The sequence below is a fragment of the Hyaena hyaena genome, unplaced genomic scaffold (genome assembly GCF_003009895.1).
Source record: "Hyaena hyaena isolate Hyena2069 unplaced genomic scaffold, ASM300989v1 scaffold_10, whole genome shotgun sequence".
Classification (NCBI taxonomy): domain Eukaryota; kingdom Metazoa; phylum Chordata; class Mammalia; order Carnivora; family Hyaenidae; genus Hyaena; species Hyaena hyaena.
The window spans coordinates 3,105,822-3,131,893 of NW_024080642.1; the positions used below are offsets into that span (position 1 = coordinate 3,105,822).

At 56.7% G+C, this 26,072-nt stretch overlaps 1 protein-coding gene across 3 annotated transcripts in view; it reads right to left on the bottom strand.

Moving 5' to 3' along the window:
• Positions 1–358: 358 nt before the first annotated feature.
• Positions 359–26,072, bottom strand: part of NOS2 (nitric oxide synthase 2) — a 38,873-nt gene continuing 13,159 nt past the window's right edge. For all 3 annotated transcript variants that reach the window (XM_039253847.1, XM_039253833.1, XM_039253839.1), the window contains 22 exons: positions 24,002–24,164; positions 22,708–22,799; positions 21,610–21,751; positions 21,377–21,516; positions 19,846–20,020; positions 19,652–19,753; positions 16,318–16,512; positions 15,324–15,406; positions 14,794–14,938; positions 14,077–14,181; positions 12,597–12,646; positions 12,076–12,250; positions 11,186–11,318; positions 10,131–10,209; positions 9,181–9,362; positions 6,814–6,977; positions 5,488–5,695; positions 3,667–3,754; positions 3,095–3,216; positions 2,637–2,785; positions 1,543–1,737; positions 359–973 (listed from right to left, as the gene is read on the bottom strand). In XM_039253847.1, coding sequence (XP_039109778.1) covers positions 833–973; positions 1,543–1,737; positions 2,637–2,785; positions 3,095–3,216; positions 3,667–3,754; positions 5,488–5,695; positions 6,814–6,977; positions 9,181–9,362; positions 10,131–10,209; positions 11,186–11,318; positions 12,076–12,250; positions 12,597–12,646; positions 14,077–14,181; positions 14,794–14,938; positions 15,324–15,406; positions 16,318–16,512; positions 19,652–19,753; positions 19,846–20,020; positions 21,377–21,516; positions 21,610–21,751; positions 22,708–22,799; positions 24,002–24,164 — 3,028 coding nt within the window. In that variant the 3' untranslated portion in view covers positions 359–832. The remainder of the gene's footprint in view (positions 974–1,542; positions 1,738–2,636; positions 2,786–3,094; positions 3,217–3,666; positions 3,755–5,487; positions 5,696–6,813; positions 6,978–9,180; positions 9,363–10,130; positions 10,210–11,185; positions 11,319–12,075; positions 12,251–12,596; positions 12,647–14,076; positions 14,182–14,793; positions 14,939–15,323; positions 15,407–16,317; positions 16,513–19,651; positions 19,754–19,845; positions 20,021–21,376; positions 21,517–21,609; positions 21,752–22,707; positions 22,800–24,001; positions 24,165–26,072) is intronic.

The following is a 26,072-nucleotide window of genomic DNA, read 5'->3' on the forward strand; positions in this document are numbered from 1 at the left end:
TGTGTGAGGCGTGCCTGTCTGACGTGTGCCCGTGTGACGTGTGCCCCGTGTGAGGCGTGCCCCGTGTGAGTGTGCCTGTGTGAGGCGTGCCCGTGTGAGGCGTGCCCGGGTGAGGCATGCCCCGTGCTGCCCAGCCCTAGCCCCACGGGTGAGCCTTGCTTCCTCACCGCCATTCACAAGTCTTCAGATTGTACAAAACTCCACGTACCGCCACCATCTCCGAGAGGCAGTGTGGTCATGCCAGCCTGTCCCTCCATGGGGGAACTTTTGTCCACGCTATGCCACCCCCCAGTCCCTAGCTCTTTATGACGCAGTGGCTTTCCCTACGAAACACCCACACTCACATACCATGTGGTTAAAATAAAATGTATTTCATATAAATACCTCCATCAAGGAGTCACACAGGGGCGGCCCAAGTGGCCCTTAAGAGGAGGCTGGGGTTGGTTTCTTTTTAAATACAGAGGCATAAATAACTGTACACTGTGGGGGGGGGGGGTGCGCTAAATACAGGTGGCATGACAGCGCCTCCTGGGGGTCATGGAAAGGGCTGCAATCCGAAGAAGATTCTGTCCTGGTCACCCACCAGGTGGGCCCGGCACTGCAGACTCAGTCCTCAAGGGACCCAGGAAGCCCCCGCTGTCCGTTACCCGGGAGGGGTGGGCTCAGGGGAGCCCAGAGGTTCCACTCAGTGCAGGCTGCTAGTTGGTAGCAGGTCAAGTACAGGGCCTGGTGGGGAAGGAGCTGGGGAACTAAGACGTGAAGCTCAGGGCTAGAATTTCCTTCCCTGTCTCCAGGCCCCATGACCTCAGATACTTGAGGCTTGGCTCCCTCATTAAGTTCCGTGGCAGCAACTGTCACGTGGCCCATGGGCTGCTGGCACTTGGGGATTGCTGGGCTGCCTTGTGGCCCCGTCCGTCTTCACTTCGTAGGGAAAGACAGCACCGAAGATATCTTCATGGTAGCGCTTCTGGCTCTTTAAGGGGAAGCAGGCCAGCGGGTGAGCGCTGCTGGTCCGGCCACGGCCCGCTCCTCAGGTCCAGGCTGGGACGAGCCCCTGGGGCTCCCCGGCATCCTTACCCCGGGTCCGCTCATGAGCTATCTGCCTTCACAACTGTCACACTTGCAGTACACCTGAATCCCACTTGGACTCTCCCTCCCATCAGCACTTGTGCGGGCACGAGCCACCCAATCCGCCCCCCAGCCTGCCTCGTGCTTGTCCCACAAGAGGCTCCGGGGAGTGCAGGCTCTGAGAGAGACATGTTCGGAAAATGCTGGGTCCTTTCTCCCGGCCTCGAGGAGCCGCGGCACATGCTAGCGGCTCTGAGAAGTCTTGGCGTCAAGCAACGAACGAGTAGCCTTTGTCTAACTGAGCAGCCAGCCCTGGACGGACGCTCAAGCCTTCTAACAGCCCATCTCGCTGACCTCCAGCCACCTGTAGGGTTCTTTTGAGGTTCAGGACTCCCCTGGACCTGACTCTCCGAGTCTTGATCCCCCTGCCGGGTCCTCAACCTGCCACCCAGACTCACACGCCAGCCACCGTACCTTAAGTTGGAAGAAATAGTCCTCAACCTGCTCCTCGCTCAGGCTCAGCTTGGCGGCCAGCAGGTGCTTCAGGGTAAGGGCCACATCCCGGGCCATACGCACGTCCCCGCAGACATACAGGTGGCCCTGCTCCTCATGGAGCACGCGGAGCACCTCGCTGGCCAGCCGCTGCCGCAGGACATCTTGAACATAGACCTGAAACCGGAAGACGTGGTGGGTCCGGGCCCCTCCTTCGGGGGGCTGGGGTGAGGCTCACAGTCAGGCCTGCGGGCCAGGGCGGAGGCGGTGAGGGGACATGATGGGCCGCAGGGTGAGGGTCAGGTTCAGGAGGAAGAGGTGCCCTGCATCCCGCCCAGCCTAGGCCTGGGCTGCGGCCAGAGAGATGAGCATCGCCCCCCTCCCCCCAAGCCTTGCTCTCAAGAAGCCGACGTCTGCACTTACTTTAAATTCATCATGCTTCAAAGAGGCATCGGTCAAGCCCCACCCCCCCCTGCCTGGGCTTGGAGGACCCCTTGCCTACACCCCAGTAAAGGCAGCCTCTCAGTGCCAAGTTCATGGAATCCCCGCTCTAACTCAGAGCAGGGCACGGGCCTGGGGCCCCCCACCTATACAGAAATCTAGGAGTCTGCTCTCCCTCCATACAAGATGCCCAGTGACCCGAGCACTGGACACTGAGCACTGGGCCCGGGAGGAGCCTGGCTGGAACAAATTTATGGGGGCTGAGGCAGGGGTCTGTCCCAACCCCCCGGGGCGGCAGGGACCGTCAACGGGGCCTGGTGTTGGACCATAAAGCCGGCCCGGACCACCTCTTCCCAGGCAGTCGTGTACCCTGGGGGATCACTTCTGGTCAGCTGGGCACTGGGGTCCAACCCACCATGTGACCCTGCTTGGTCCTGAACGTCCCGGGGCCCCTCTCTTCTCCTGACAGAGTGAACACGACAGCTACACAGCATTGCGGTTGTGGACCCGCCTGCATTTCAGCGCTGAGGCGGAGGCTCTGAGAGCGAGGGGCTGTTCGTGGTGAACCGGGGCACCCGCCAGACTGAGCTTTTAAAGTCTCCCCTTCCCCCTGCAGGGGCAGCGGCCGCATTTACCTTGGGCTGGCCAGGCAGGCGCGAATAGGCTGTGTGCACCGCATGCAGCACCCCCTTCTGGGCCATCTCCAACATCTCCTCCCGATAGAGGTGGTCCTCCTCGGGGCGGCGGCACCCAAACACCAGGGTCATGCGGCCGCCCCGGAGCCCTGCAGGACCCCGCAGGCGGCAGTTACCAGGATGGCCACCAGAGGGCCTGCCGAGCCCAGCGACCAACCTGACTTCTCCTTTCACGCCCACAAGTTTGGGATCTAGTATCGTCCCCGCTTTACAGATGGGGAAACTGAGGCCTGGGGCGTTCAGATCGCTTGTCCACACAGGCTGGGGCAAGTGGGAGAGGGGCAAGGAAACGTCTGTGGGCGGGGGCACACCCCTCCGGTCGCTGCCGCTCTACTCTCCGGGAGATGCTAGGCAACCTGGAGTCCCCTCCCCGCCCGCCGGGAACCCTCTCACTGTACCTTTGTGCTCGGCGTCATGGAGCCGCTGCTGCCAGAAGCTGCGGAAGGGGGCGATGCCTGTGCCAGGCCCAATGAGGATGCAGGGCTGGGAGGGGTCCTCGGGCAGCTGGAAGCCGCCGACACTAAAGGGGACAGATCAAGAAACCAGTCCTCAGACACCCTGGGGTGGACGCACATGCTGGGCAGAGGCTGGGGAAGTGGGGGTGCAGCTGGGGGAGGTGGTGTGAGGGTGGAGGGGGCAACGAGCTCAAACGGGACTTTCCAAGTCCTGTAGGCCGCTTCATTTCCCCTGTCCGGGCACACCACCACCTCGCCCTGGGCTCCTTTTGAAAAAGGGCTGATACTCATTGTTCTCAGGACCCCCACCCCCACTGCTATCATCCCTGTGTCTGCTGGAGACCTGGCCACGCTCTGTTGCCAGGGACAGAACGGGGAGGCCCAGGGTGACCCCAATGCCTTCTTCATGGGCCAAGGGGCCCAGCATGGCACCCAAGTCCCAGATGCCTCCCTTTCAAACCAGAGCTCCCAGGGGCCAGCGGTCCCACAATGGACAGGGTGGAGGGGGTGCTTGCCTTCTCACAAAGCAGGGTACTGGGTCTTGGGGCTTCAGCCCGCTGAGCCATGTGCTGCAGACACCGTGGTGCAAGGGACCTTGGCCATCTGCAAGGAGAACAGAGACGTGACCAACATCATCCCCCATGCCCCGGGGGTGAGTTGTCCCAGAGGCTCCTCCCATGGCAATGAGCCTCCTGGAGTGTCCCCAGTCCTTCTCCCCGTCCTGCGGTCCGCCCTCTACGCAGCGGAGGCGGGGAGAGCTGACAGGCACTTCGTAAGTCTCTCCCTCCAGAGACAGAGTCTCAGAGAAGGAACGTGATTTGTACAAGGTCACTCAGGCAGCAGTAAAATCAGGCCCCTGCTCAGGTTCCCTGACTCCTACGCCAAGCTCCTTCCAAGAGTTTCTCCAGGGAGTCTCCTGGTCCGCCACTCAGCTCTGATGACACAGCACAGAGTGGCCCTGCAGGGTGGCCACAGTCACTGCCCCACAGTGTCTTCATGAGGTAAAGCCCTTGCTGGTAGGAACCCTGGGTGACAGCTGGCTTCCTGAACATTCTGGTCTGCTCTGACATCTCACTGTCTCCCCGAGCGGCCCCTCCTGGGCCTGTGGAAACCCCTGTTTTCTCTGGTCTACATTCCCTTCCCAAAGGCCCAGCATTTAAAGCTGTCCCAACCAGCCTGAGAAGGCCCTTTTCCCCTCTGAATGGAATCCCGCTCTCACATGATGTCCCCACCTCCCCTCTCCCTGCCTGAGGACTGAGACTTGGCCTGTGCAGATGTTTTCGAACAGACCAGACAGTCTCTGCCCAGCATTTAGAAATGGTGTGACTGTGCTTTGTACCAACCCAGGCAATGCTCAGTTACAGGGTACAGTTCACCCAGTGCGGAGGCCCAAGTCCAAGTAGACAAGGCTGTGGGCCTCTCGGTCTATGTTAGCCCATCTGTTAGCCCTCTGCTCTAGAGCACCCTGTGTTTTCCTTCTTAGCACCTGCATAATGACAACCGTCTATCGCTACGAGTCTCTCTTCGCTGCCCTCTCTAGACGGGATGTTCCATGAGGGCAGAAACTGTCTGTTTTGTTTCCACATTCACCACCAGGCCAAGCATAGAAGGATATGGAATAAACCATCGCTGAATGAGTGAGTGACTGAGTGAACAATCAAGGCACAATTGCCCCTAAACCCAGGCTCGACTGTCAGGAATAGAAGAACCGCTGGGCTCCCAGGAAGCATGGGGTGCTTTCTACACTTGATCTCATGAAGTTGTCCCAACAGTAGCAGGGCAGTGGAGCGAAGAAGGGAAGACTCAGCAGTCAGACTGCTTGGGTTTGAACCTCAGTTCTCTATTTGCTAACAGTGTGATTTGCGGCTTAACCTCTTTGTGCCTCAGTTTCCTCACCTGTAAAATGTAAACAGCCCCCATCTCCCATGGTTACCATGTACGGTTATACAAAAGTGTTAGCTTAGTGCCTGGTTCATAGTAATCCCTCCCACACACCTCCTATTGTTATTAACACTCTGCGAGGTAGGGGTTTTTGAACATCTATTTATTTGGAGAGAGAGCAAGGCAGTGAGTGGGGGAGAGGCAGAGAGAGAGAAGGAGGGAGGGAGAATCCTAAGCAGGCTCTGCGCTGGCAGCTTAATGTCAGGCTTGAAGCCACAAACTGCGAGATCATGACCTGAGCCGAAATCAAGAGCCAGACACTCAACTGACTGAGCCACAAAGGCTCCCCTGGAGGGTGGCTTTTTAACTGCTGAGGAGAGACCACAGTTCAGAGATGTTGAACAGCTGCCCAGGACAGCAGAGCTGGACAGCTCCAGAGCCCCTCCCAGCCTTACCTCGGGTGCGGTACGTGAGCACAGCCACAGTGAGGTGGACCTCCGTGGGTGTACGGGCCCTGCACGAACTGATGGAGTAGTACCGGGGTTTCAGAATAGGCAGCTGGGAGAGCAGGAAGCCAGCAGACACGCGCAGGGACGGGAACTCCTCCAGCACCTCCAGGAATGTGGGGCTATTGGTGAACTTCCACTTGTTGTACTCTGAGGGCTGAAAGCCAAGGGCAGTGTGACTCCTGGCACCTGCCCCACAGGGAGCCAGGAGGCAGTCACAATCCAGCATTCATTCATTTGCGCATTCACACCGTCACACACGGCCAAGTGCCGGGCGCTGTCCAAGGTGCTGAGACTACCAAGCTGGAGAGAAAGAAGATGGTCCCTTCCTGGAGGAACTCAGGTCAGTGAGTAGCATTCATCTGATCTCGGTGCTTAGAACGGCACCGTTGGGCAGGAGTCAAATCTTTATTATCATCTAACTGCAGACAGGGCTTTGAAGTCATACACGCCTGGGTTCAAATCTTGAATGGATGCCCTTACCAGCTGTGGGATCTTGTCCCAATCACTTAACCTTTGTGAAATGAGGATAGAATCATCTGCTTCACGGAGAATATCGAAAGGATTAAATGGGAGAACATGTGCCAAGTCAGTCCAGAGCAGCCACAGAATAATAGCAGTGGACGTGGTGGGAATCAAGATAATCGACGCTAAAGATCATGGTAATAATGCCACCCAGTGCTTTTGCAAAGCCACGGGCCTAGCAAGTTGCCAATGAGTTAATGCATCCTCTCGTTAATTTATTTAATTCAACTACCCATCTGTCACTATGTGTATTTATCCGCTCATCCTCACCACCCATTCTCCAGCACTTCCTAAGTTCCAGGCTTATTCCAGGTTTCGGGAATATACAAAGATAAGAGTGGCTCTCATTTTCTAGCCCTTTTATTTTTATTCTATTCTATTTTTATTTTTATTTTTATTTTTATTTTACTTTAAGTAGGCTCCACACCCAATGTGGGGCTTGCACTCATGACCTGGAGATTAAAAGTTGCATGCTGTACCCACCGAGCCAGCCAGGCGCCCCCTGGCTAATTTCTAATGAAGTGCACTTTGGTAGTACCTTGCGGATACTAAGACAAATTCCAATCGCTCAAAGCAACTGTGTCCTAGTACGAGATGGGAGGGGAGGCGGACCTCACACCGGCTTTTGACAAGTCTCACTTTGGAAAGCGAAGGAGGATTTCTCCTTGTAGCTTAAGGACTCGCTCTGGGCTCTGGCTCCCCTCATCCTAGGACCCTGCTTTTCCTTCGCCCACCAGCCCCGACCTTTACCTGGCACAGGGTCTCCAGCCGCTGCCTCTCTGCCTCCTCCGTGGCCAGCTGTGCCAGTTTGCGGAGCAGCAGCTGCGTAGGGGGGGTGGTGATGTCCAGGAAGTAGGTGAGGGCCTGGCTGAGCGAGCATGGGGGCAGCCGCTTGTCTCTGACCCAGTAGCTTCCTGGACAGGGAAAGAAGGAGTCAAGATGGCAAAAAGCCCTCATTTAGGTTTCCTGATGAGGCCTCTGGGGAAAACACCCTCCACCCTCCAGCTATGGGGAGAGAAGACACTGAGTTTGTGTCTCCAGGGACAGCGAAAGTGCTCATGTGCCCAATTCACATGCAAGAAAGTGGTGCTCAGAGTTAGGGCTGCCTTGGAAGGCTGAGCAACAGCCCTCTAAAGAGCACCCAGGTTGACACGATCCTGAAAAATTAACTGTGCACCAGACTTCAGTCCCTCTCTGGTTCAGACAGGTACTTCTGCAAAACAACCACAGGTGAACTACAGACTTGCAGTAACTCAATTCACCAAAGACTGACCCAGAGACCAGTTATGCATTTAGAGAAAAGCCTGTGACTTCAGCCCCTTGGGGCTATACCAAGAGGTACTGGGTGAACAGCAAATCAGCCCAGAGTAAAGCGGTAAGTCTCAAGAGGCAGTATGGGGGGCAGTTATAATGTAGACATGGGTTCAAACTCTGGCTCCCTACTTACTAGCGAGGAGACTGGACACACTGAGTCTTGGTTCTGTCTCTGTAAAATGGACGTGGTAACAAACCCTGTGTCATTGGGTTTCTAGAAGCACCGTTATGTGTCTGGCACATACACGTTCAATAGATATCAGTATTTAGGGGCACCCGGGTGCCTCAGTCGGTTGAGTGCCCGACTTCGGCTCAGGTCATGATCTCATGGTTCGTGGGTTCAAGCCCCGCATCGGGCTCTGTGCTGACAGCCAGCTCAGAGCCTGGAGCTGCTTCAGATTCTGTGTCTCCCTCTCTCTCTGACCCTCCCCTGCTCATGCCATCTCTCTCTCTCTCAGAAATAAAAACATTTAATAAAATTAAAAAACAGACATCAGTATTTAGTAGTAGGTAAAAATATTAGTATTATGTAATTTCACCCAGACCTCAGGCCTGAAGAACCACACATCTGTCTTCCTACAGTCACAGGACATTCTCCTGGACAGCGAGGGACAACATCACACTTTGCCCCTATGACCCTCCTTCTCCTATTGTGGCTGCTGTCTCTAGGGGCCCACATTGTTTGGAGGCGTGGCTATCACGAAGGCCAGAGGGCGAGTCCTATGGGCTGGGAGGCTCGCAAGTGTTGATCTCATGAGCTTATCTCTCCTAGTACCTATCCTCTGCCCTGTGCTGTGTTCACCCCACAGACTGGGCCTCACCTTAGCAGGGGAAGGGGGTGTTCCAGACCTTGCAGGTGAGGATGACCAGGAGGGTAAGGTGGGGTTAAGTGAGGCCCTCGGTGGATAAGCAGTGTGAAATCACAATGCCGTGAATGCGCGAGGAGGTGATAAAACTTTGGGACCCCACGAGGCTCCCAGGGCATGGTTAACCCCTTCCCTGAGCTTCCGGACAGACGTTCATTAACCTACAGGGAGCGCACATTCCTCTGCCCCTGCATTTATTCGGTGCCAGGAACTATGGTGAAGGGGACATGTGCGCCTAATCATCTAGTCTTACTACAACTCTACAAAGATGGCTCTTTTAGCTTCATTTTAAAGACAAGAAAGAAAGCTTCGAGACGTTAACTCCCATGCCCAAGGTCACATAGCTAGTAAGTGCCAGATCAGGGACTTGAACTTTCAAAGCACAGCATTTCTACACTGTTCCCACATTTCTCCATTACGTCCTCAGGCAAACGGCACAAGCATGTCTCTTGTGGGGACTGAAGAGGCAGGGCATGTAAATGAGGGCATCTAGTCATTACCCAACAAATGCCAGCCGCTACTGTTGGGATGATGGTGGTGGTGGTGATGAATATTCTTGCAGATCTGCCCTCCGTACTCAGTAGTGAGCTTTCTGAGTACAGATATTGAGCCTCATTCATGTTTGTCGCCCAGGGCCTGCCTGGTATATAGATGCGACCAGTTGAAATTTCGATGGAAGAATCAGTGAATCCATCAATGAACACAAAAAGTGGTTGGGTGAGCAAATGAATGAAGGGAAAAAGACCCCCCAGTCTCTGGGTTGGACAGATGTCCCAAAGAAGCGTCCCTTCTGCTGGCAAAGCTGCATTAGCATGGGCTTGCGCGGCCCACCCACCCACGCGGCAGGGAGGACGGGGCCAGCTGCCCAGAGCGCAGGCGCGGGACCAGCCCGTCAGCGGGGCTGGGGGCGTTGCTGGGGCCACCGTGCGCAGCTCACCGCTCTCGCTGAGGGTCTCCAGGCACACGGGCTGGTGGGGTGCAGGGCCGTCCACCACCCGCTCCAAGATGCCTCGCACCAGAGCCAGCTGGTTGCCTGGGAAAACCCCGAGGTGCTCCCCGGGCACGTAGCTCAGCCGGTGGCCATCCTCACAGGAGAGCACCACCAGGAGGGTGGCGCGGCTGGAGAAGGGAAAGAGAAGCCTCTGGTGACGCCACCAGGATTTCCGCCAGGGCTCCTGATGGGCGCGCCAGCTTCCCCAGGAAATGTGCCCTCTTTTCATTTTCCTGCCCAGTTCCGTGAGCATGGGTCGCTGGCATCCCCCCCACCGCCCCGAGGCCGGGGGCGTCAGGAGGGCCTGGGGCTTCTCTGTGGGGAGAGGGTGGGCCACACCCTCCCCTTACTACACCTCAGAGCCACGCGGGCTTGCATCGCACTGGGAGAGATTCGCATTAGGAAAACCCCTTCTTGCACAAATCCCTGCACAAATCTGGCTCTAATCGGAACAAAGCCCAGTTTTCCTAATGAATTGGGGGGTGGGGGCGGGGACAGCACAGCCCACCTCCAGGGAATCCAGAACACCGGTTTCTCCTGGCAGGGAAACGCCCTTCCCTGACAAAAGTTTTCCTGAACATTCTTAAGAAAGAGCCAAATGGTGTGAGTCTCTCTCGCCCACCACCTTTGCTGAAAGGGTTTAGTGACAAAGGACAGGTTGGTAGAGCAGGTGGCCGGTTCTCAAGCTGAGGAACTGGCCCACGGTTACTGGAGACCAGACCTAGAGGCGCTGGAGGTCGCAGGCGTTAGCAGGCAGCTGGTCCTAACGAAGTTGTCACGTCGTTGCTATTACCAGGGGACACTTCCCTCCTTTCAAAGACTGACTTGTTCTGGTCTTTCCTTCACTAAAGTAAATCCGTGGGTTGTCACTCAGGCGAGCCTGCAGCGTCCCTTACCTGGACTGCGGACTCTGGAGGTTCTGCTGTGATTTGAGCCTCATGGTGAACACGTTCTTGGCGTGCATACTGCTGAGGGCTGAGGGGGGCAGAGAGGAAGACATGGCAAAGTGGCTCTGAAGTGTCGCTGGGGCCAGCCTCCGTGTATCAGAGTCCGTTATCCCCGGACACTACCCTTGGGCTGTCCTGCTGTGATGGTGTTGGGTTTCTGTCCTTTCTCCCTCCCCCTCCGCCCCAGTCTGTGTTTCTGAATCACAAAGAAAGACCCTTGCTTAGACAGAGCATAGTTGTGCTGCTGCTAAGTGCTGGGAAACGCATGAGGTGCCCAAAGATGGAGATATGGTCTCCCCCATAGCTTGGGTCTGCAGGAGAGCCTAGTTGAAGCCGGGGGTGTCCTAAACATGTGGGAGACTAAGGGCTGCTGTGCTCATGGTCCAAGAAAAGAGGAATCACCGAGGCACAGGGTCTAGAAGCCACCGTCACGAGTCACGGACGGCAGCGTGGGACTGCTTCCACAAGATGGTATTGACAATACTCGGCAGCCGTCGGAGCTGCACAGCTGGGGCTCAAATACCGGCCCGGCCACAGGCTACCAACTTGCGTCACCTCCCCAAACATCAGTGTCTTTGTGCCCTTCCTCTTTTTTTTTTTTTTTTTTAAAGTAAGCTCCACCCCCACCACGGGACTCGAACTTACAACCCCAAGATCAGGAGTCAGCTGCCCTACCAACTGAGCCAGCCAGGAGCCCTGGTCTTTGTGCCCTTCTTACAAGATGAGTGTCAGGGCTCACTGAGGGTGGGGGTGGGGAGGCGCCCAGCACAGTGCCTGGCACACAGGAGGCCCTCCGGTCGTGCTGGCTGCCCTTTCTGTCACCCGCCCGGGGCTTCCTCCTGAAACAGGCTCCCTGAGGGATGAAGCGAGTTCTCCAGTCCTGCACCCGGCAGGCTCCCGGCTGCAACAAGGCCAGCTGCCTCTGTTCTGAGGGTCCTAGTGGTCTCCTCGAGCCCCGACTCGGTGTCAGAGGCCGCCGTCCCCGCAGGAAGGGCTGCGGGTACCTTTGTTGAGGTCCAGAGGCTGTGAGTCCTGCACGAGCCTGTAGCGGTGTGGGTCCCAGGTCACGTTGGACGTGTAGAGCTTGGGGATCTGAATGAGGTGCTTGCCTCGCACGTCGAACGTCTCACAGGCTGCCTGGGAGGAGGTGGGGCAGACCAGCGTTAACCGTCGCCACGGTCATCCTCTTCGACATCACCACCATCAGGGCCACCGTTTCATAGGTCCTTACAAATCAGTGACGTGCTTCCCATGATTACTAAGTACATGGGCATGATTGGGCTGCCGTGGGTGCTCAAAGAGGCGGCCAGGCTCGGCGCACAGTCGCTACTGCTATTGTTATGAATGCTACGGCTCACAGTATCTCACTTCACCCACGCCCACACCATGAGCTTGAACTACTCCCGTGTTCTTGGGGGGGGGGGTGTCACAGGGAGGCCTGGGAACCAGGGGCCCTAAGTGCACCGCTGGGTCAAACACTCTGCTCAAATGTGGAGTTCTCTAAAATCAGGAAGGGGGGGCAGGCCACAGGTCCAAAGGACTCGACGGCATGGTCCCTGTCCCCACGCGCACTGTGGCTGGGAGACTGACACAAGACAAAGTCATCAAGAGGTGACCTGAATAATTAGAGGGAAAGACCTTAAACTGAAGCTCCTTGAGGGTAGCGCGGTGTCTTAGTCGTGTCCCTCCATCTAGGGGTGCATGCTTACAGTGGAGTTCTGGGGGGCTGGGGGAGAGCGGCAGTGACCTGAGCCTTCAGGCCACACCTAGGGCGACGCCCACAGGACCAGGCAGGTGTCATGCCGCCCAGGACGGCCGGCACAAGACATCCTGGGCACGAAAGGGCTGCGGCTGCCCTGTCCATGCCGGGGGGCGGCTCCAGCTAAGAACTGACCTTGAAGGTTTGCACGGCCCAGCCGCGGAAGGCTTCCTCCTGTCCACTGAGCTCATCCCCTTCCCCTGTGGGGGCGAGCTGAGTGGCCCCCAGATGGGACAGCTTCTGGTCGATGTCGTGAGCAAAGGCGCAGAACCGAGGGTACATGCTGGAGCCGAGGCCAAACACGGCATACCTGCCCGAGGACGACACACACGGGGGAGTCTGGGGTGGGCCCAGCCACACGGGCATCATGTGGCACCGCCGGCCTCAGACACTCCCCCCACAGCGGGGCGCAGGGCCGGCCAGCGCACGCCCCCGTCTGGTCCTCCCTAACTCCCGAGCCTTGTCACCAACTCCCGTGACCAATCCCATGCTTGGTCTGCAGACCTATGAGAGCGACACACGCTGAGGACAGGATCTCTCTGTGCCTGGATATCTTGGCAAAGACCCCCTTATACACAGCCCGTTTCCTCCCCGGCACCCAGACTCTAGGTCCATTAGGCAGGACTTGGGCGAGTGGGCGTGGGGGAAAGCCTTACCTGAACTTGTTGGTAAGCTCTTTCAGCATGAAGAGGGACTTTTTCAGTTTCTAGAAAGAGAGAGAAGCACAGACTCCTCATAACGAGACTAGTGTACGTACTGCTTTTACTTTCCTTCCGGCAGCCCGTTTAAAGAGCAGCCACATCTGGCTGAAGAAGGTTCAAGATCTGCAAACGGAAGTTGGTTTCTGTGCGGGACCAGCTAGCTGGGGCTTGGGGACCAGTTCAGCCGTAGCATCTCAGGTGGGCCTGACCCTTGGTGGGGGACCTAGAGAGGCCCAGCCCCATCCAGCTCTGGTAGAGGGGGGCCTGCCTTATAGCAGAACATCTCCAGAGGCTCTCCTCAGGGGGCACGAGCCTCTCTGCCTCTCAGGAACCTGGTAATAATGACAAGGGGACCCATACTCTCTAAGATTACCCTGATTTCCAAGGGACTCAAGATAATTTTTTTTTTTAATGTTTTATTTATTTCTAGGAGAGAGAGAGACAGCATGAACAGGGGAGGGTCAGAGATAGAGGGAGTCACAGACTGAAACAGGCTCCAGGCTCCGAGCTGGCAGTCAGCACAGAGCCCGACGCGGGGCTCGAACCCACGAGCCGCGAGATCATGACCTAAGCGAAAGTCGGACGCTTAACCGACTAAGCCACCCAGGCGCCCCGGGACTCAAGATAATGTTAGGTGGAACGTGACCCAGCACCAATAGTGCCAAATCACATGGTAAGAAAGTATTCTCTTTCCTGTAAAATTTTAAAAATTATTCCTGTTTCGATTATTATTCTTATCTTCATGACAACTAGGGAGAGTCTTTGCTTGGGGCTAAGGGAGCCCGGAGACCTCTAATCCTTGCCCATTACTCATTTTAAAAAACAAAGCAAGCCCCGGCCAGGCAACGGTACCTAACTAAAATTCAAGAACTTGGTTTGGCTTTCACTGGATTTATGTTTTGTTGGCCTTCTATTCATGGGAGTGACATAAAGTTTCCTTTAAACGTGAATTTTTGAGGGGTGCCTGGGTGGCTCAGGCAGTTAGGCATCCAACTTCGGCTCAGGTCATGATCTCACAGTTCAAGAGTTCGAGCCCCGCGTCGGGCTCTGTGCTGACAGCTCAGAGCCTGGAGCCTGCTTCGGATTCTGTATGTGTCTCTCTCTCTCTCTGCCCCTCCCGTTTGTATTCTTTCCCTTTTTCTCTCTCTCTGTCAAAAACAAGTAAGTAAGCATTTAAAAAATTTTAAGGTGAATTTTTGAGTTTAAAAAGGTGGGTCAATTTAAAAATACAGAGCAGAGGAAAGGCACCATATACATATGGTGATAATTATAAAGGACGAGGGCAGCCGGCTGGCACTACGCAGCTCTGAGCACTCACTCCCACGTGCCCTCCTTAGGACACGCTGAATCTCCCAGATCCTTTCCCTGTCCCTCTCGGGCCCTCCTCGTCCCCCCACCCCCCGACCACCGGGACCTGGGGACCTGGGCCACCCACCTCTCCGTTGCTGGGGGAGTCTCCGTTCCCAAACGTGCTGGTCACCACCAGCAGCAGCTGCTCTTCCTCCAGGTTGCTCAGCCGGTACTGGTCCATGCAGAGGACCTGCACGGCACGGAGGGTGGACATGAGCCCTCGGCTCCTGGGCTGAGGCCCTCCGTGCCATCCCCGGAAGCCCCGTGCCTCCCTTCCCTCTCCCAGGAGCCCCCTCCCCCCGCATCACCTGTCCCCCTGCCCCACCCACGCCCAGCACAAGGCAGCCCGGAGGAGGGGGACCCAAAGGCTTTGCCCGCAGCTCATCTCAGGTGAAACGCGTCCCTGCCTCGCCGTTCTACCCGGGGCCCAGCCTCGGGATGCCTCCAATGAAGGATGAAACCCCATCTGGGATTTTGTCTCATCTGCCTGCACCTTGTTCCTCCTTTGCCCCCCGCGCCCCACATGTAGCACTGCAGCCTGCAGCGAAGGTATTGAGTGAATAAAATTCGTTGACAGCAGCTCGTGGGTTTTGAGATGGGCATTAGGAGAGTGTTTCTCAAACTGTGTTCCCCGGAACACTCTGACAATCGTATTTGCTGTGGGAGTTTGGGAACCTCTGGACACAGGTTTACAATGTATGTCAGCACACCCGAGGCTCTGGGACCTTCAGGAGCAGAGACTTTGGCCAGCGTGTCTGCGCCCAGGCAGAGGAGAGGGCACGCGTACAGCTGAGCTGGCTACCTTGGGGTTGAAGGCACAGCTGAACAAGGCTCCTAGGTCCCGGGCCAGCGTTTCTGACTTTCCCGTCTCCGTCGCAAAGAGGATGGTGGCTTGGACTCGGGACGCCATGGTCTTGCGCATCAGCATGGAGGCGAAGAGCACAGCTCTGTGAGGACAGACAGACAGACGCTGTGCCGACTCCGCCCTCCAGGGGAACACGGGGGCCCAGGGGAACGGGAGAGGGACAGCGTTCAAAGCGTGGCAGTTTGAGGGGAAAGAAGCCACGTTTCTTACCAGGTATCGGCCTTGACTCCCGGCCCTTCTCCTCCCCTCACCCGCTCAGCCCACGACTCGGCCCCGTGGGAAAACAGAGGGCAGGGAAGGTGGGGGCGGCAGCGGCACGCGGCCCCCACCCGCGTCTGGGCCTCTGCGAGCCCGGCCCCATAGAGACATCGCTTCTCTCTATTCCCCGCCCTTCGAGGCCTGGAAGGGCAGGTGGACTAGAAGATCGGGCTGCAGTGAGGACGTCAGCACCGGCCGCTCCCACTTACTTAACCAAGACTCGGAACGGAACCTTCCTTCTCCGGGGTCTCCGCGTCTCATCCTGCCAGACATGGGTTTTCCAGGCCTCCACCTTCAGAGGAGAAGGCACCTGTGAGGGCCAGGTGGGCCCCAGTGCGGCCGGGGCGTGGGGACGCGAGGGAGCCAGAGGACCCTTCGTGCCCTTTGTGAGGCGGGGGTCCCCGAGTGCCCCGGCAGGGAGCCCCGGGGCTCTGTCTCCCTCAGGGTTGTGACTCTAGGGCCCAGCTTGGAGCTTCCACATACAAGGCGGCCATTAGTGTCCCCTCCCCCCGGAAGGAAGAGGCCCCACTCCTCTTCCGTTTTTAGTGTCACGGGGCAGAGCATGTGATGTACAGTCCAGGCCGGACAGCTCTGAGTGAAATGAGGTGCTGTGACAACAGCCACAGACTGTCCCTGGCGGTCAGTCACCCGACTCGGCATCATCAGGTAAGGAAGCTGTCCCCCGGATCTAGCCGAAGCCCTCGACAACATAAAGGGAATGGGTTTCAACAGGGAACAGTCATGGGGTGCCTTCTGGGCTGCGCAGGTACCCGCTCACGGGGTCTGCACAGTGAGAGCATCAGGGCTCACGTGGGTGAAATGACCCACCCACGACCGGGCCGCTAGGAAGCGGCAGAGTCGCCCGCGGGGGTGTCTGAGCCGCGAGCCCAACTCTTCACCCTTATGGGGTGCGAGTGTTTTTGAGGTTGGGGCAACGGTGGCCGGCCTCCAGCTTAACTTAAGTCAGAGCGATGGAGCTCGGAGTGTGAAATAAAAGGTATTTCCTTAAGCTGCACTCTCTGTGGAAAGGGACAAATGCAGGCCAGCACTCCGAGAAGCATTAGCAATAGGCCTGTGTGTCCCCGACCTGCCCCGTGTGTCCTGCGTGAGTGAGCATGAACGTGCCCGCATACGTGTACACACATGCACAAGCGCACACACGTGCACACTGTCTCCACCCGGTGGGGGAAGGCCCTCCCTCACCTGGTAGTAGAAGAAAGGGGACAGGACATAGTTTAACATCTCTTGGTGGAACACAGGAGTGATGCTTCCAGAAATCGGGGGCACCAGCCAAATCCAGTCGGCAGGGCAGCCCCCCCGGGACCGGTACTCGCTCTGCATGTACTTCATGAAGGACTCTGCGGCTGAGTGGTGGTCCATGATGGTCACGTTTTGCTTCTAGAAGTAGAAGGAGGCAAGGGAGGGGTGAGGCAGGGGAAGGGGGACTCAGGCGTTTGGGCTGTCAGCAAAGGGACTGCGGGAGGCCTGGCAATCGGTAAACTGTGACAGCAATTCCTCCCGGCCACCTCCCTGCTGCTGAAGATAAACACCCAAAGGGAAGGCGCTCTCAGAACCTCCAAAGGAGCCCCAAAAATCACCACGGTCGTGGGTCGGCCCAGAGGTCACGTGCCCCCCGCCTTGGCCCTCTAGGGCCAGTGTCAGCTTCTCAGGCCACGCCTACAAGCCTCCACGAGCTCCCCAGAAATGGCCCCTCTGGATGCAGACAAACCCGACCCTAGTGTCTTTTTGCCACTTGTTGGTAGAAGGTTCCAAGAGTCGCTTCCCCAAGGATGGGGTTCTCTCCCCCAAGAAGGAACCAGACATCTCTGAAGAGGACAAAGGGTTGGGGGATCCGCAGCGTATGGAAGACGAGCCAGCACAACGTCCCACATCCTAAAGTTAGAAGCCAAGGGGTCTGGGCCTTCCTGGAAGGAGCCAACAAAGGCGGCCGCACCTCTCAGTGTCTGGGGCCACTCACTTAGTCAGGAGACATTTGTTTAATGTCATGATTAAACCTCTCATTAGCCACGTGACCTTGACTTAGTAGTTCCTGAACCTCACTAAGTCTGTTTCCTCATCTGTAAAATGGGGATGGTCACAGTTTCTACACCATACGGTCGCTGGAAGGATGTGGTAAGTTAGGGGCACTTGGGTGGCTCAGTTGGTTGAGCATCCGACTCTTGATTTCGGCGCAGGTCGCGATCCCAGGGTCGTGCGATCAAACCCCACATGGGGCTGCAAGCTGAGAATGGAGCCGGCTTAAGACTCTCGCCCTCTCTCCCTCTGCCCCACTCTCCCGCTCACACTCTAGTAAAGCACGGAACACGTGCAATAAATGTCAGCTGCTATTATTTTTTTCTATCAACGGCAGGCATGGCATAAAGCACGGGCATTACGGGGGGAAAACGTGGCCCCTTTTTGGCGTTAGATTACACTCTAGGTAGGGGAGGCAGAGGAGGTTGGCCATTTTCACGTGGTCTGAGGGAGGTGAGCACAGGTGCTGACGGAGGGCAGAGGCGGGTAGCTCAGACGGAGGCCTGGAGGAGAACAGGCGACTCCAGAGATTGCGTCCAAGAAGAGGCAAGTCTTGAGAGATGGGCACAAGTTAGGCGAGGGGCGGGCATTCCCGGGGGACGACAAGAACACTGCCTGGATCGAGGCCAGAAGGACTCACAGGTCTTCTAAAATCTTAACATGTGAACGAGCAACCCCTGGGCGCCAGGCCCGTTTGAAGCTGAGAGGCTGATGACGGTAATAATAAATAACGACAACAACAAAACGACTGCTTATGGAGTGTTCGCTACGGGCCACGCAGCACAGGTGAATGGTGTGTGTGCATTTTCACCGAATCCTTACAATAACCTGCTGAGGGAGGACCTATTACTTGTCCCCGTCGTACAGATGAGGAAGTTTATCATGAAGGGGGGTGACAAGGAAGTCCTGGAGACTCTCAAGCAGTGGGGGGTAGGGGGTGGTGAGCAGTGGCCAGGGGACAGTTGAGGATCGGCAGATTTGCTGGGACAGATCTGCCTCCTACGGCGTCGGGGCTGGTGTGCAGAGCCCCCAGGAGTCAGGGTGTGTGGCCCACGGCCAGCAGGGTCCCTCTGAGCTGCGCCAGCCCTTCCTGTTCCATCTCAGAGCCCTCAACACCCCCAACCCTCAGACAATCAAGCACAAACTTGACCTGCCTCTGGGGTGCCCAGCCCTGGGAAACAGTGTGATTGTAAATATTTACTGGGTGTTTGTTTAACGTCGACTCCCTCTCCACTGCACAAGGAAAGGGTTTTTGTCTATTTTGTTCACCGCTCACATCCTCGGCCAGGGCCAGGGCCCGGCCCATGTGAAGGGCTCAGTATGCTTTGCTGAGTGAATGAATGACCATCTTCCTAGTGGTCTGGCCCTAAGGTCTCTGCCAGCTCTGTGGAGGGGGGTTCAGCCTCTAAAGTAATATCTTCACACACCCTCTGCCTCCTTCCCAAAAGGAAGGAGAGCATTCATATGAGTGAGAGCAGCAGACAGGCCAGAGGGCTCAGTTCCACGCAAGAAGAGACCTGTGCGTGGGCCCAAGGGGTGGGTGCATTCGCTCGGTATAGGGAAGAAAGAGCAGCGCCTGCCCGTGGGGATGTGGGCTCTCATTTACTCACTCAAGTACATAGTTTTCTCAATATCTACCGTGGCCAGATGCTCTTGCAGACTCTACAGGTAGAGCAGTGAACAAGAGAGGCAAGGCCCGGCCCCAACAGCAAGGCAAGAGCTAGATGTACTCTGTCACATCAGGAGCTAATAAGAATTCGAAGAAAAATAAAAGACAGCGGTAAAGGAAGAAGAGAGAGGGACAAAATGGAGGTGTGGGAAGGGTGCCGTCTACACGGTGTGGTCAGGAAGGGCTACTCCAAGGAAGTGAACAGACACCTGGATGGAGGGAAGGAGCCGGCCATGGGATGACTTGTGGGAGGGGTGTTCTAAGCAGGGGGGAAAGCAAGTGCAAAGGCCCTGAGGTAGGAACCATCCCGGTGAGCCTGGAAATCCACAAGAATTCCCGAGTGACCGGAAGAGCAGCAGAGGATGGAGTCTCACCAGAGAGGCTGGAGGATGAGGAAGTACAGTGAGACCTTACAGTGGTTTGGCTGTAGATGAACGCAAGAAAACTAGGTAGTAGCGGGGGGACTTATTGGGTTAGCTGGCCCATTATTTCTCTGAGATGGGAACCTGTCGGCCACTGCTGAGAATGATCAGCAGAGACAAAGATACTGATGATACGGAAGTGGGGGGGGGGCAGACTTTTCAGGAGGAAAGTCTTTGAGCCACTGGGAGGGACCCGAGTCAGTGTTCAAGCTCTGAAATGGACAAGGACCGAGTAGGAGGGTGTGTCTCTGCACCCCACCCCACCCCCCACGCCTGGCCAGGTGCTTGGCACAAACCGGGTGCTCGCTACTTGTTTGAGGCCTGAGAGAATGGACCGCACTGTCTGGGGAAGAACCCTGCACAAGGCGCCCAGCTCATCAGAGAGCCCCCAGACCCACAGAACGCGACGCACCTGGAAACTGTGGAGCACCGCGACATTGATCTCGACGACAGCACGGTCCTTCCAGAGCGAGGCCAACTTGTGCGTCTCCAGGCCCATCCTTCTGCCCACTTCCTGCAGAGGCGGAGCGACGGGGCGAGTCGGCCCCCAGGGCCCCCCCCGCACAAGCCCGCCTCCGCAGCGGCCCCACCGGTCGGACCCATTACCTCCAGCACGTTGTAGCGCTGAACGTCACAGAAGTCCCGGACCCCGATCTCCGTGCCCATGTACCAGCCGTTGAACGGGCACCCTGGGAACTCCAGGCCACCCACCTCGAGCAGCATGTTGGCCACGGCGGGCAGGGCGTACCACTTGAGCCCCAGCTCACGGAACCACTCATGCCTGGCAGGGAGGCAGAGAGACGTGACTGAGGCCTGTGCTCCCGCCTGTCCTCCCCCCTCCCCCACCCAACACACAAAAAAGCCTTCGGGAAAAGACTCAGCTAAGGAAACCCCTTTCCAAGTTGTTGTTCTCGGAGTCTTTCCAACCTGGAGAGGTGACCTGGGCCGAGTACGTATCATTCATTCATTATGGATTCATTTACTCGTTCGTTCATGCAAACATATATTAAAGCAACAAGTATACAACAGGCACCGTGCTAAATACTGAGAGCCCAATGTTACATAGCAGGTAAGGACTCTCGTGTCAGGAAGCCCAGGTTCGAGTTCTGCCTTCCCAGCTGTGTGACCTCAAGGTGTTCTTTAGCCTCTCTGAGCCTCAGTAGCCCCACCAGTAAAATAAAGATTAACAGCATCACACTCGTGGGATTATAGTGAAGTGTCACTCCTCTGTAAATTCACTTGTTCCAGAAATATCTATAATTGAGCACCCACCATGTGCCAGGTGCCCTTCCAGGGGTTAGGGGTCTATGGCTGAACAAGAAAGGCAAGATCCCCCTTCTCAAAGAGCTTACAGACTAGACTAGATGATATATATAAGTGAATAGATAAATAAATAGAAAAATAAAAACAAGGTGATGTGGTAGATGGAGGGTGAGGGTCCCTGCTCTAGATGGAACGTTCAGGATAGGCTTCTCAGAGGCGGTGACATTCAGGACAGACCTCAGTGTCAAGAAGAAATGAATCCTTAACTTTCTGAGGAAAAGGCATGTCAGGCAGAGGGAAATGCAAGTGCAAAGGCCCTGAGGTGGGACGGAGTTCAGTATATTCAAGGGCCAAAAAGAAGAGTATAGCTCGGTGCCTGCTACACAGTGAGTCTCAAATAGAGAGAGGTATTTTTGTGATGATCAGAGCTGCCTGGAGCAGGGACTGAACCAGATGAGCTCCGGAAGTCACCATCGCCCTATGCTTTCACCACAGTCAGCTGAGGCCCAGCTAAGAGAGCTGGCTTCCGGAAGGCAAGAGGCCTGGGCTGCTCAGTGTGAGGATATCAGAGCCTTCTGAGGGTCCCCGTCCCAAGGTCACTGCTTCCCAAGTTCTTAGGGCCCCATCAGTCTAAGCCTCTGCTTCCCCTTCAGCATCAACATCCCCTCGTAAGTCAGAGGCCCAAGGCCTAAGTCCATGGTTGCTGCGCAGGTGTCGACAAGGCATGATTTGAAAGCCAGCCCTTCTGGGCGCCAGCTGCTGCTGGCTGGGCTTCAGGGGAGAGGGTGGGGGGACCTGAGGATTGGGATCACCACAAGGAAAGGAAGGGAGCATCCGTGTTAACACACACCCCCGGCCCCCTCGGCCTGCTTACTTGGGATGTTCCATGGGCACCTCGAGCACAAGGTCAGGCGGGATTTCGAAGAGCTCGGGGTCTCGGCCGTCAGCCTGCAGGACCAGAGGCACTACGTCGAAGCGGCCATACTTGGGCTTCCAGCCCAGGTCGATGCACAGCTAGGGGCAAGGCGGGCCTGGTGAGTGCACACCCCCGGACACCCGGGCCCCCTGTGGCCCCACTCTGTCCGCCAGCAAGGCCAGACCCCATACCTGGGTGAACTCCACGCTGGCAGGGTCCCCAATGACTGTGCCATCGGGCATCTGGTAGCCAGCATAGCGGATGAGCTGGGCGTTCCAGATCCGGAAGTCATGCTTGCCATCGCTGCGCTGGGGGAACACGGTGATGGCCGACCTTCGCCAGGACAAAGACAGCGCCGTTTACCCCGTGGCTTTGGTAGGGGCTCCCAGCCAGCCTCCAAGGCGCCCCTCTCCACCCCCCCCCCGCCCCTCCCGGAGCTCTGCACCTGCGCTTGCGGAACCGAACTCCTCTCACGGCCTCTGTGCAACCTGACCCCCCTTCCTGACACGGCCCTCTCTCGCTGATTCTCCTCCCAGCCCCGCCCCTTCCTTCAAGAACAGTACAGGGACTGCCCCCTCCAGGGAGCAGCCCCCCATCCCTCAGGCAGGGCTAGCTCTCCCAGCCTTCTCCCCTGCTGCACATTGCTCTTGCAGCCCAGTTGGCTGGATGCCTGTCCAGTGCCAGGCACAGGTTCACAGTGAGCGGGGGCAGTGTCCTAGATCTTAGTCACCTCTGCATTGCCCCCCACCCCACTGCCATGCCTGGTCGTGGGTTGAGGCCCCGTGATGTGGGCACTAAGTGTTTGCTGAACAGCAAAATGGATGAATGGCCAATGAACTGCTCAGTCCTAGTGGCCCTGACCTCTTTGGTCGGGGATAGGAAAAGGGAAGGGGGGAAGGAAGGGCTCCTGACCAAAAGTGGTTCTCCTGGCTCTAAGAAGAATGACACGCTAGGGCCTTGAGCTGCAAGCCAATCTCTCATCTCTTCTATATAAAATGGGAAGCCTGACCAAGCAGTGAAGAAGTTGCTTCTTAAAGATCCCCCATCCCCTCCAAATGCTTCTAAGTCGGAAGGAAATCAAGGTCATGGGCTAGTGACTGGGGCTAAGCTCCTGGAGGTTACTCTCACTACTGGGGCTCTCCAAAGAAGCCTGAGTCCTTTTCCCTTCTCTATCTCCCTGGTTTCTCCTGGGGCCAGAGACACCTCCCCAAAACCCATCTGCATCCTTTGGCTCGGACTCAGGGGGCAGGGTGGGCCCTCGCCGTACCCCTAGGAAAAGGTGCACCCACCTGATATTGCCATTGTTGGTAGCATAACGCACGTGTCTACAGATGTGATCGAACATCTCCTGGGCAGTGGAACAGCTCCGGGCGTCGAAGACCTGCACACAGCCCACGCAGCCCATATGCCATCAAAGACTGAGGACAGAGGCCTTGGGGCTGAGCAGAAGCTAAGTTGTTTGTTTTTTTAAATTTTTTTTTTTTTAATTTTGAAAGAGAGCATGAGCGGGGATGGGGCAGAGAGAGAGGGAGACACTGAATCCAAAGCAGGCTCCAGGCTCCAAGCTGTCAGCACAGAGCCCAATGTGGGGCTGGAAGTCACAATCTGTGAGATCATGACCTGCGCCGAAGTCGGACGCTTAACCGACTGAGCCACCCAGGCACCCATGATCAGAAGCTAAGTTAATGAGGGAAGAGGGGAATGGTCCAATCCCCCCCTCACCCCCACCCAAATGCCAAGCAGAAGAGAATGTTCTCCTCTCTGCACTGACACCTCCCGTCTCAGGACTGCCCCATCCTGAGAGAGCCCAGGCAGCCCTTCCCTCTCCGAAGACCCTATCAAAACCCAAATCGCAAGAAAACGTGACTTTTGAGCACAGGAATCAGGATTCCCACAGCCCTAGCCTAGCGCCTTGATAACATCAGCACGTTTCGTTAAGTTTTATTTATTTTGAGATCGAGAGCGTGAGTGGGAGAGGGGCAGAGAGAGAGGGAGAAAGAGCACCCAAGCAGGCTCTGCACCATCAGCACAGAGCCCAGCGTGGGGCTCGATCCCACGAACAGTGAGATCCTGAGCTGAAACCAAGAGTCGGACGCTCAAGTGACTGAGCCACCCGGGGGCCCTAACATCAGCACAGGGCTCTTAGCACATTTTACTTCAGCCAGTGTTGGTTTCACTGGTATTTCTCATCAATTTCTGCCCAAGCACTTCCTATATTGTCCAGCAATGAATGATCCCACCGTGTAAAGACGCCCATGAGGCCAGGATGAACAAAATGTTTCCTAGGAGCCAAGGTCAACAACCTCTGTTGCGGCACCGGGGCCCCAACAGTAATAAGAAGGTCGTTGGCTTTATGTCTATGTGAGAAAAGGCCAGCTTGAAATCCTGGCCTGAAACCGCACTCTGGACTTCGAGGGGGACCCCTGTGAGTCCCCATCTCACGCTCACAAACGTGAAGAGGAAACCAGGGCCCGGCTCTGGAGTGGGGAGTGCTGGGCCCAGCCCCACCCGCCCATTCAGAGCCATGTGCTGGGGGCCCGCCCGCCCCCGGGTGGCCTTCTGCTCGGGTCTAAGTACGCCCACCTGTAGGTTGGACCACTGGATCCGCCCGATGCAGCGGGGGGCGTTGCGCCAGGCCTGCTTGGTGGCGAAGATGAGCTCATCTCCCGTCAGCTGATAGGTTCCTGTTGTTTCTATCTCCTTTGTTACCGCTTCCACCCTGGCCAGATGTTCCTCTATTTTTGCCCTGGGGGACAGGAAGACAGCAGGAAGATCAACAATGAGATGGCCTTAGATGGAGATTAATTCCAGCCACAGAAGCAGGAACTGGACTAGGACACCAGGAGGGCAAGATGTCCCTCGGAGAGGCTGTCCCCTCCGGGGCCGGTTTCACGGGTGTGCAACCCCGGCCCGCAGCTTGGAGGGGCCCCGTGCTCGGCTTAACGCGCTGCTGTCGCGGACTTGAAACGCTCGATCGATCGCTCAGAACAGGGAGCCCTCATTTTCATCTCGCCGCTGGGTGCCGCCAGGTACACGGCCGGCCGGTCCTGAGTCTGTCGGCAGCCTTGCTGTTTTCAGGCACTTTTTCTCCAGTGACACTCATCTCAGCTTGGCGAGCCTCAGCCAGGAGTGCAAAACCCTTCTCAGATGCTTGCAAGAGCTGGGGAAGTAGCCACGGCCGCACCCCCCCCCCCCCCCCCCCATCCCACGATCAGGAGAGGAACAGCCCGTTCGACAGCGGCTCCCATGTGCCAGGTTCCCATTATGAGCCAGGCACTGGGCGAAGCCACTCACAGTGGGCTGTCACTCAGTGTCCAGGGGAGGCATTTTTGTGTCCATTTTGTAAGCGGGGTGTATGAAGGCTCTTGCGGGTTGAGTACCGGCCCAGAAGCGGAAGTGTGATAAAGGGCAAAGTCAGGACTCAGATGCCCTGATGCCAAGCCGGGGCCCTTAACCTTCCACCCTCCACCCTAGGGGGGAACTGCAAACGCAAAGATACTGGGGGCCTGCCCACACGTCCCTGGAACGCGCTGGGCACTCAGGACTCAGCCTGCCGGGCCCCAGGGGCTGCTCCGGGAGCAGCCCTCCCCAGCCCTGTCCAACAGCCCGGGCTCCTGACAGTGTGTGGTTTCTCAACCTCCACACTCTGCACCCAGCAATCCCAGGAGAGATTTCTAAACCGTTCTTTCCCTCCCATCCCAGGCTGCAAAAATATCCCCCAGGGAGGGATTCAGTCGGAAAGGCTTTGACACACACACACACACACACACACACACACACACACACACACAGAGCGACCTTGAGATGTCCAACCTACACCAAAGACTATTTAAAAGGGCACCAAACAAAGCTATTTAAGGAATGAACCGCCGATTAAGGAGAGTGGACGACTCAGAACAAAATGGCCTTTCTGTGGAGGAATAGTGCCTTGACAACTCTTGCTGGATTAGAGAAAAGAAGCTCAAAGACACAACCTTTGGGGCTCCTTATCTTCAAGGACACTCCTGCCAGGGGAGGTTAAGGCTGCCACGTGGGAAGCCCTCCCTTGACATTCTATCACCGTTTTCATACAGTCCCATTTCTGAGGGACTCCAGAGGCTAGGATGCCTATTAGTTCTGAAAAACAGAGTACAGCTTTTGGCATCAGCACACGGATTTGAACAGAGAATTCGGCAAGGTACAATTTCTCACTATACAATCCCTCATTCACAAGCAAGACCTAACTCGCCAGTTGTCTGCGCCTCGGGCCGCTCGTACGACCGTGGGGACGGACTGCAGTTTGCGTCGTTCACATCCCCCAGGACCTCTCGGCTGGTTCAAGGAAGGGACTGGTGATGGAAAAACGGACCCTCCCTCTGGGACAGGCACTCGGGTATCTGAATGGCCACCGAGCGCACACCTGTTGCTTCCCCTGGGCTAACACCCACCGATGTCTTCCAAATTCCAGCAGGGCCTTCCGGGTCCAGCATGAAGCTGGGACCTTCAAGGTCAAAGAGCTGGAGGCTACAACATACGTTAAAAGCAGGGGCTCTGGCGCCAAGATGCCTGGGTTCAAATCCCAGCGGTGGGACTCCTGAACATTGGACTTCAAGCAAATTATTTCACCCAGGGGCTTCGGTTCTCTTAGCTGTAGAAGGCGGTGCATAATAGCGAT